Raw genomic sequence first — 10,970 nt, forward strand, 5'->3', positions numbered from 1 at the left:
TTCCTGGTGTGAAGTGAGTCTCGCTGGTTATCAACAACAGATTGAAACGAACCCCAAATGATGGTTTGCCGTTTGCACGCGATTCTAATCCGCAGGAACGCTGGAAATAACATCTGACAGCTCAGGGAATAGCATCGGTGGTTGATCAATGTGTCCGCTTTGGCATTTTACGCCGGGGTTCTCATCGAGCTGGTAGCAGGTGGCGACAGCGCGGGACGAAGCTCAAATATTCATGTCTTCCTGTTAATGAAACTTAATTACGAATTCCGTGCAAGGTGGGTAAAAAACTTTCTTTCCCTTTCTGCTTGTTAATCCCGAGGCGGGCGGGGCGCTTGTTACAATGTATCAGACTGAAGAAGCTTTTGTTACATTGTTGCATTCGAATTCGAATCCTCAAACTCATTTACAGCGCGCCCTACACTCTTGCGAATGTGCCACATTGTTAGTAGTCTTGCACAGCTGCCGCACGTTTTCTGTACATATGTTTATCTCACGCTTTTTATTAATATATTTTGTGGCTTGATGTGACAACCATCGCTTAGCCTCAAGACGAGGTAAGAAAACGATTTTAAATCTTTTCCACCCGCACGAAAGCCGCCATTCTACACGGCATCGATCTACAAGATGTTTCGTAGTGACAAAAGGCTTTTAGGTCTAGGCGTTAATCGGCAATCTATTGATGGTGCAACTGTGTCAGCCCTCGATGTTTTATTGATGAGATCCAATTTGAACTACGCGGTGAGGTGATGAAGATGCAAAACCATGGAGCAGAATGCTTGGGATTAAAACGGGCTTCTGTGTTATCAAGCTTGTTGATGTTATTTAAGTAGACACCGCAATACACGAAGAATACTGTATAAACCCGCAAAACATTGCTGGCAGATAACAGGCTACAGAGGGCATGACAATAGGGGCGGGTTGATGGTGTTTAGAGAGAGTATGGGAGAATGGAGATGTCTAACACAATGCCGGTGTCGGAGGATGTGCTAGAAGGGAGCACAGACGAGCAGCCTGACCGCTAAACTCATTGTCAGAGTCGGGGAGATTGAAGGGAGTCGCTCGGTGGCGTCAGTGCTGGGAAAATAGTTGTGGTAGTCATGGTGTTTACCTATGATGTAATTCTAATGCGTGTTAATATCGAATTAGGATACTAGAATGGCGAAATGAATAGAATACAGCAGAGTCATAGAATGTTGTTTTGTTATCGCTTTAGTGAGGCGTTTTTGTGAATTATACATTCCCAGCTAATAGGGGAACGTTCCCAGAACTTTGATTAACGTTTCAGTAAGATTACTTCTTCCAGTATCGTTAATAGAACGTTCTTTCAGCTCACCCAAAAATGAAAATTCTGTCATTAATTACTCACCCTCATGTTGTTTCAAACCCTAAGACCTTTCATCTTCAGAACACAAATTAAGATGTTTTTGTTGATTTCCGAGAGCTTTCTGATCCTGCAGAGACGGCAACGCAGCTGACACGTTCAAGGCCTAGAAAGGTAATAAGGACATCGTTAAAATAGTCCATCAGTGGTTCAACCTTAATTTTACGAAGCTTTTTGTCCGCAAAGAAAACAACAATAACTTTATTCGACAATTTCTTCTCTTCCGTGTCAGTCTTCGACGCACGTTCACAAGACTACCACAATGCATACGTGTGGTGCTGCTGATGCAGAAGCCGGCATTCTGGACCTTGAACATTTCAGTTGCGTTGCTGTCTTTCCAGGGTCAGAAAGCTCTCGAATTTCAAAAATATCTTAATTTGAGTTCCAAAGATGAACAAAGGTCATGGAATGGTTTGGAATGACACCAAGGTGAGTAATTAACAACAGAATTTTGTCTTTTCTTTAATGAAGACCAGACAAAGAACGTTCTATTAACGTTACTGGTAGAAATAAACTTTGACAGAATGTTATTAGAAGGTTAACCAAAGTTCTGAGAACATTCCCCCTGGGAATATATAATTCACAAATATGCTTTACTAAAGTTTTAATAAAACAACAACATTCTATTACTCTGCTGTATTCTATTCATTTCGCCATTCTAGTATCTTAATTTGTGTTGATGAATGAAGTCGGGCTTTCACGGTTCCTCAGTTCAAATACATGATTTTAAAAGATCGATGTCCACATTTTCAATGCTGTAGCATTTCTGTCGTAAAGAAATGGCCAAATATTAAAGATTTAAGAGTACGTTTGACTTTAATGTTGTTTAGTTAATATTAAAGAAGAATTAGATTGCACAGTGAAGTGTTGAAACAATAGTCAGGCCGTTGGCGCTCTTCACAGTCATTTGTTATAACACATAATGTACATTAGCTCTATTGTTTCTACTTTCTAATACATTCTGTATTTTAACAGTTTAGTTTAAAACCATATGTTTACATGCTCTTGCTACTTCATGTGAGCTAATTATTATTGCTTCATTGCTATTATACATGTAATTTATAGCTATTGTTCACTTAGGTCTATTTTTATCACTTCAAAAAAATATATAATTATCTGATTACTCGATTAATCATCAGAATAATCAACCGATTACTCGATTACCAAAATAATCATTAGTGACAGTTCTAGAATGAAGGTCTTGCGGGTTTGGAACGACATGAAGGTGAGTAATTAATGACAGAATTTTCATTTCAGGGTGGACTATCCTTTTAACATTCTGAGAACGTTAGTGCAAACATTCATACATTGTTTATGAATGGTTTTCTGAACCATTTTAATTGGACGTTTCTCTAAAATCCAAAGAATACTTCAACTTTGATGAGAACGCGTAGCACATCCATACAACTGAAAGCATAGCCCAGTCCTTCTAGTGTATTTGAGGTCTTGTGGGCTTAAAGGGTTAGTTCACCTAAAAATGAAAATTCTGTCAATAATTACTTACCCTCATGTCGTTAAAAACCTGTATAACCTTGGTTCTTGGTACCTTTCTGGACCTTGAATGTGGTAGGACCCTTGCTCTCTACGGAGGGTCAGATAGCTCTCGGATTTAATCAAAAATATCTTAGTTTGTGTTCCGAAGACGAACTAAGGTCTTACGGGTTTGGAACGACATAAGGGTAAGTAATTAATGATATAATTAATTTAATTAATTAAGCCCATATTATACTTGGCTGCACACAAGACAGATTGGAATGCAGAAGATGAAGTATACCATGGCCTTTACATTGCCCACTGTGCGTTTGTCCGTTAAGTCCACAAGACCCATTCGTCATTTTATCTTTCAGAAGAATGCTCGCAAGCACCCCCTTTGTGGCCGCTCTTTGTGATCTAGATGCTCACGTCTGCTGCTCCGCGGCAGACTTCTGTCAACAGTCAAAGCGTCAGTACATTACATAAAGTGTTCCACAGAACAACGACATACAGGTTTGGAATGATGTCAGCTGAGTAAATTATGACGCAATGTCAATGTTTGGATGAACTATCCGTTCAAACATTTCTTAAGAATTTTTCCCCCACCTAAATTTTATTGTAAGTTAATGATTGTTGGTAGAGCTCCACCTAAAAGCTGTGCAGACTATTGAGGAGTGGGAAAGTTTATCTCAAGCTCCACCCTGAGCAAATCAAACTTGCTCAACCACTTGTGTCTCAACTTTCTCCCAATTCTCCATGTATTCGGGCCTTCAGTGGGAATCCTTTGTCCTGGATCAGTTTATAATGCGTCTTACTGAAGGGGTGACAGTTCCTCCAAATCAGTGTTCTTATTGTTAGCTAAAACTGTTATTTTTGTCCTATTAATTGAAATAAAACTGAAAAGATATATAGAATATTCAGTGAAAAATATCATTAGAAGACAAATAAAATTATAAATACTGCCTTAGCAACTTCCTGAAATAAAATAAGTTTAGTTTGAAGAACTAGAATTTCTAAAACAACAACAAAAAAAACTGTAATTTAAAAAAAATGAATTCATAATTTATATAATTTATTCGCATTTACCCTGTTCACTTAAAGGGATAGTTCACCCAAAAATGAAAATTACCCCATGATTTACTCATCCTCAAGCCATCCTAGGCATATATGACTACTTTTAGACTAATACAAACTGAGTTATATAAAAAATTTCCTGGCTCTTCCAGGCTTTATAATGGAAGTGAATGGCTGTTGAGATTTTGAAGTCCAAAAAATTGCATTCATCCATCATAAAAAGCACTCCACATGGCTCCGGGGGTTTAATATAGACTTTCTTAAACAAGTTTATGCGTTTATGTAAGAAAAATATCCCAATTTAAAATTTTATAAACGCGTGAACAGACCTACAACAGTTAGCAGAGAGATTAAAGTTTATAAAGTTTTAAATATGAATATTTTTCTTACACAAATGCATCGATTCACTTCACAAGGCTTTTATTAGCCCCTCAGAGCAGTGTGGAGCACTTATTATGATGGATGGATACACTTTATTTGACTTCAAAATAAAGTGCTTCAAAATAAAGTACTTCAAAAGTTTTAAAAACAGCTATTTACTTCTGTTATAAAACTTGGAAGAGTCAGGACATTTTTTAATATGACTCTGATTGCGTTCGTCTGAAAGAAGAAAGACACACCTAGGATGGCTTGAGGGTGAGTAAATCATGGGGAAATTAATTTTTGGGCGGACTGTTCATTTAAAGAGTTAATTTCTTACACTTTGTAAAATGTGTTTACTGTACTTCAGGCCTGATTTACTGTAGTACTGTTTCCCAAGCAAAACTTTTGTATAAAGAGGACATGATTAGTTTTGATATTTAACACCCTGTCATAATTTCTCATAAAACAGTGCATTCTAATGAGTTAAAACATTGTAAATCTGACAAAATCTAGACACGGGTGATAAATATCATCCGCTCAAGCTATTTCCCTTTCCCTCTTGAGAGCTGTATGAAACGTCTGCTTATTATCAAAAAAAGAGTCCCCTTTCTAATTCACAGGATTAAGAATAAGACGGCTGGCGTTAAACCTCAGTCCTGTCATTATCATGTACAGCATGCTGTCCGAGCTCTGGAAGTGAAATTAGAACTCGGCTGGAGGTTTTGAGTGTCTAGGCACGCATACGGCCGCTTTGTTCCCAGGCCTGCTTTGTTGGCTGTAAGGTCAACTAACTGCAGGGAATGCAGAGTTTGGAACACCAATAGCACTATTTTGTACAACACCGTGGGCCTTTGGTTCCTGGAGATTTTTTTTGGATATGTAATCCAGTCACATGTTGCAAAGCTGTGTTAGTGTTTTAGCCTCGGCACTCTCAGGTTTTTTTTTTTTTTTTTTTTTTCAGATGTACAAAAACATTTAACACATTGCCTGAGGAACAGCACATTAGTTCATGACCTGCATCTTTCCATGAGTTTAACAACCAAATACGCTGTTTCCATTAGGTAGCAATCCGCACATATTCGGATTAAAAGGACAGTTCACCTCAAAATGAAATTTGTAATAATTTTCACCCTCACGTTGTTCTAAATCTGCATTGTGACTTGCTTTCTTTAAGGAAACAGTTTGAGGAATGTGCTGGCTTTTTATTTCCAAATACAAATTATTAAGTTAAAATGAATGCTCTAAAAAGCACCATAAAAGTATTTTAAATGAGGTTCTTAAAACTGATGCTTTCTGCTAAAGAAATATGGTAGCATTGTGAGAGGAAAAGAGTTATTGTTATTTGCTATTATTAACTAAAAATATTGTTAAAATGTTTATTATATGAAATGTTTAAATTAATTCAAATAAAGCAAAATTTGAATTAAATTATATATAAATAATAGTAATATAAACATTTACAAACATTATACTTGTAAAATAAAAAACAAAAACATTTTTAAAAATGTAATAAATACATTACTAAACTAAAACTTAAAGTAACATGAATACTAAACTAAACTAAAATTTTGTAAAAATATTAATAATTATTATAATTGTATAAAAATAAAATAACACTGGTGAGGATTATTCAATTGTTATATAGTGCTGCACCTACATTAAAATTCTGGACTGTGCCAATAAGCCAATAATTTTCTTCATGTTATGGCTGATTTTGACACTATTTTCTAAATAAATTAAAAATAAAACACTTAATACAGCAGTAACAGTAAATTTGTCAAATGTTTAACTATTTAAAATAACTGCTTTCTATTTGAATATATTTTAAAATGTAATTTATTCCTGTGCTTTCAAAGCTTAATTTTTAGCATCATTACTCCTGTCACATGATCCTTTAGAAATCATTCTAATATCCTGAATCTAGAAATTATATATATTTAATTATTTATTTATTAAGTGATGATAAAACCATTTATAATGTCACAAACGATTTCTGTTTCAGATAAATGCTGTTCTTCTGAACTTTCTATTCATTAATGAAACCTGAAAAAATTCTACTCAGCTGTTTTCAACAACGATAATAATAATGTTTCAGATCAGAAATCAGAATATTAGAATGATTTCTGAAGGATCATGTGACTGGAGTAATGATGCTAAAAATTCAGCTTTGGAATCACAGGAATAAATTACATTTTAAAATATATTCAAATAGAAAACAATTCTTATAAATAGTAAAAATATTTCAAAATGTCACTGTTTTTGCTGTGCTTTGAATCAAATAAATGCAATTAAATATCTAATATCAAACTGTATGTACAATATTTACAGATTCTTTTAAGTAAAACCTTTTCTTAAAGAATTAGCTAATCCAGTTCACAAAAGCAGCCTAAATGATTAGTTCAGAAAGTGAAAGTCATATAGAATTGGAAAGACATGGAGGTGAGTAACAATCACTTTTTGACCAGTGAACATTTGAAATCAGTGTCTGGTTTTCCTCATGCATCAAACTTTCACCATCAACTCTGCACAGGGGTCTCGCTATGAGCCGAAACGGCTGTGAGGATCATGGGGCCTCTACCTCTGACCCACATACTGTACAGAACGGGGTACTGCACCGCACTAGCCCGACATCAGCTGATCTCTTTGAGATTGTAGCAATTTCTCACAGCGAGTTCAAGCGGTCCATTATTGCCTCTACAGTTCACAGCCTAAATACCCAGTGCAGAGAGACTATTATTGTGCAAGCAAGTGACTGTCAGTTGCACATTATTCCTGAGCCGACTTCTTTTCGCCAAGAATGGCTGGCTTTGTTTTGCTCCACTGCTGGGTTTCACTTGGACAATATGATAGCATACCAAATGAAGTATGTTTTTGCCTTTAAAAGAGTGTAAATATTCATTTTATGGAATTAAGAAATGAAAAAACAGAACTTGGCCTAAATTATAATGATGTTTATCAAGATGCAGTTGTACGGTTCCTAATCGCTGCACGGTTTCATGTCAACACGATTATTTAAAAGCTGCTTTTGTCCTTGCAGGGTTGCCACCCGCCATGTTAAGATAAAGACACAGATCTCTGTGTTGAACATGCTAAAGCGATTGGATAAGATAAGGTTCCGAGGACCGAAGCGAGATGAGTTTCTGGACCTTGCCGAGTCCCCCAATGCATCTGACAGCGAATGTAATGACGACGTTCCAGTAAAACACCGCAGCTCTATCAAAGAAACGGAAGAGCAGCGAGACCCTGTAAGTGACTTTTTTTTTTCTTTTTTTTTTTCTTTTTTTTTTTCATCTGTGGGAAATGTCAAGAGAGTATCTGTCAGAAAGTGAGAAAGTGAAAGTGCTTGAATGCATTTTGTTTTTAAAAATGTGGTTGTGTTGTTTGTCTCTGTAGAAAAATGTAAAGATGTGATATGACTGGGTAAAATAGTGTTGACCTCAATTTTGAAGATTTCGTAACGGCAGTCATAGCCATTCAGTTCAACAGGAAGTTTTTTTTTCATGCAGTTGCGAGGTTGCATCTCGCAATTCTTTTTTTTTTCAGAATTGTGAGATATAAATTCGCAATTCTGAGAAATAAACTTGCAATTCTGCAAAAGAAAGTCAGAATTGCAAGATATAAACAATTCTAACTTTATGACTTTGACTTAATTAGGAGATATTAAGTCAGAATTTCAAGAAACTCGCAGTTATGAGAACATATTCCATTTTTCCCTCAAAATTGGACTTTAGAACTCTCAATTGCAAGTTTATAACAATCCTGAGAAAAAATGTCAGAAAAAAAAAATTAGGAGATATTAAGTCAGAATTGTGAGATAGAAACTCACAATTCTGCAAAATAAAGTCAGAATTGCAAGATATAAACAATTCTAACTTTCTGTCTTTGACACAATTAGAAGAGATTAAGTCAGAATTGTGAGAAACTCGCAATTCTGAAAACATAACATTATTTTTTCCCCTCAAAATTGGACTTTATAACTCGCAATTGTGAGTTTATCTCACAATTTCTGAGAAAAAAAGTCAGAATTGCGAGATATAAACTCGCAATTCTGAAAAATAAACGCGCAATTCTTCAAAATAAAGTTAGAATTGCAAGATATAAACAGTTCTGACTTTAACACGCAATTAGGAGATATTAAGTCAGAATTGTGAGAAACTCACAATTCTGAGAACATAATATTCTTTTTTCCCCACAAAATTGGACTTTATAGCTTGCAATTGCGAGATGATATCTCACAATCCTCAGAAAAAAGTCAGAATTGCAAGATATAAACTTGCAGTTCTGGGAAACAAACTAGCAATTCTGCAAAATAAAGTCAGAATTGCAAGATATGAACAATTCTAACTTTCTGTCTTTGACACGCGATTAGGAGATATTACGTCAGAATTGTGAGAAACGTGCAATTCTGATAACCTCAAAATTGGACTTTATATTTTGATTGGAGTTTATATTTCAATTCTGAAAAAAAAAGAAAAGAATTGTGAGATCACAATAACTTTTTTTTTTTTTGTTCCCTTTTTTTATTCAGTGGCAGACACGGGCGTCTATAGATTAGTGATGGGTCATAAACAAAGTTTTACTGCAGTTCTTGCCATTTATGCTTTTGTGAATTTATTTTACTGAGGGCTTTTTAGGAATGTGATTATAGTTAATGTTGAAAGTAAAAAGTTGAAAATGTTATATTTGATTTATTCTACTCAGATGAAATTATTTTTTTTTTGGGGGGGGGGGTCTTCCTATCACTAATTCAGATCTGTTTATTCTGGTATTTAAAGCCCATTTTTTACCATCCAATCAATCCTAGATTTGTGAAACTGTCAAAATAAAAGTCCCATTCTCAATTTTTTTTAATGTGCTGTTTTGATGGAAATGTAGCTTTTTACCAGTAAAATGAGTTGTGAATGAGGTTTTATTTTTTTGACAAAATTTGCTTAAAATTAGAGCTGCACGGTTTATCATTAAAAGAACGCAACCTTATTTCTAAATGACAGTGAAACATCTGTACAACCCCCTTTCACACATACAGACGTTACTGGTAAATTACCGGTAAATGACCATTAAGTGTATATGTGTAAACAGGAACTTTTCAAAAATACTGGTAAATTCATTCATTCAGCAAAATGAGAAGTTGTAACATTAACTGGGTTTTATATAGAAATGTGAATATCAATTAAAAATGTATTAATAAAAATAATAATAATAATGGATATTATTAATAATAGTAATAATAAATAAAAAAATGTATTCCCATCTCTTGCTTCCAGCGTGCATTTAGTTTCTGTTCTTTGTGTTGTGTGAAGAGGCAGTCAGCCAAATTCCCAGTGGAGTTTCAGCCCAAACATCCATTTGCTTGACTGTATTTCTTTCTGTATAAATGACCTCTTCCTGTTGTTGCAGCTGAGATCGCCCTCCGTCATTCACATCCAAAGACTTCACAGGCCCTAGTCTTAAAAACAATCTTTGTAAAGCTGCAGTATCTTTTCCTGTGGCCCTGGTTTCTGACGCCGCCTGTGTTTAGCACTGACCTTTAGTGTTTTGCTTGACATTTTACAAGAAAGAACTGATTGGAAACCACATTCTGACAAAATGATGTTATTAAGGGCTTTTATATAGGGCGGCCTCGTCCAAGCACGTTTTCAAAGAAATTGCATTTGCTGCGTATAATTTGATAAGCACAGGAAAGCTCACCTAAGAGATCTGCTGTGTCTCTGTGCGCTCATGAGCTGGTCACTATGGTTACAGCTGCCACATTGGCGTCCGGTTTAGTGACTAGAGGCGTGATTTGTCGAATCCTGGTTATGCTGGACTTCTATGAAGACGATGCTGTAATGTCTCTGGCAGGCTGGAGCCACAGACGCTAATGGATGCTCATTTATTGGACTGTAACGTGGCCGTTCGATTAAAGAGAATGTCCATTAGACAATCTTTCTGTCTTTAATTGAACTTTAACAGCTATTTAATGTTGCCATTGCTGTGAAGCTTTATGAACTTCTAAGCTTCTCATGTTTTCTCTTACTCGTTGTTTCCAGGCTGGTTCAGGGACTCTCACCATGTCTGCTGCTCCCATCCAGGACTACAAGATGAGTGATGCCGACCGACTCAATGAGGTCAAAGGTCATCTGGAGATAGCCTTACTGGAAAAGCACTTTCTTCGTGAGTAACCGAGAAATAATTTTCACAGCATCCTTATTAGATGTGGTTAGATCTTTCTCAGAACATCCTGCTCTGTTGCTGATTTTTTTTTTTAACCCTATTATGGCACCATTGTCACACAGTTGACACGTGGTCACACAAACTTTATTTGCACACGTTTTTAAGCATTAAGGTTAAAAAACAAGTTATTTTAAGCCACAATCAACAGTCAAGGAGAAGTCATTTCGCTATTTGCACACGCCGTTTCTGAGAACTTCCAGAGTTGCGCGAACATGGAGACAGTGCTCATAAAGCGCAGGAGTATTGAACGAAGTTATTTTTGCTGATTTATAGGCTTTGAACGGTTAAATACACACACTTGTGTGATTAAAATGCCTATCTTTGCAAGTATCCTCATGAACACAGTAATTTAGGTCTTTTATTTAGCAAGGCATACAGCTGAGAAAGAAAACACATGTGTAACAGTATATTGAATCCGGGCAGCTCTTAAAGTGACAGCAGTCTAATGTTCCAGCTGTCTGTCATT

At 35.8% G+C, this 10,970-nt stretch overlaps 1 protein-coding gene across 1 annotated transcript; it reads left to right on the forward strand.

Moving 5' to 3' along the window:
* Window positions 1-10,452, forward strand: LOC141302190 (GRAM domain-containing protein 4-like). The gene is made up of 3 exons (XM_073832375.1): window positions 1-275; window positions 7,329-7,536; window positions 10,321-10,452. Exons 1-3 carry the CDS (start codon window positions 247-249, stop codon window positions 10,450-10,452), a joined length of 369 nt encoding a protein of 122 aa, XP_073688476.1. The 5' UTR covers window positions 1-246.
* The last annotated feature ends 518 nt before the right edge of the window (window positions 10,453-10,970 follow it).

This window comes from Garra rufa, chromosome 25 (genome assembly GCF_049309525.1).
Source record: "Garra rufa chromosome 25, GarRuf1.0, whole genome shotgun sequence".
Classification (NCBI taxonomy): domain Eukaryota; kingdom Metazoa; phylum Chordata; class Actinopteri; order Cypriniformes; family Cyprinidae; genus Garra; species Garra rufa.

Excerpts from the sequence above, each read along its gene's own strand:
- LOC141302190 (XM_073832375.1), top strand. The coding sequence starts at position 247 with ATGAAACTTAATTACGAATTCCGTGCAAG. Across the intron at positions 276-7,328 it reads AATTACGAATTCCGTGCAAG|GGTTGCCACCCGCCATGTTA; the intron begins GTGGGTAAAAAA and ends TTGTCCTTGCAG. Across the intron at positions 7,537-10,320 it reads CGGAAGAGCAGCGAGACCCT|GCTGGTTCAGGGACTCTCAC; the intron begins GTAAGTGACTTT and ends CGTTGTTTCCAG.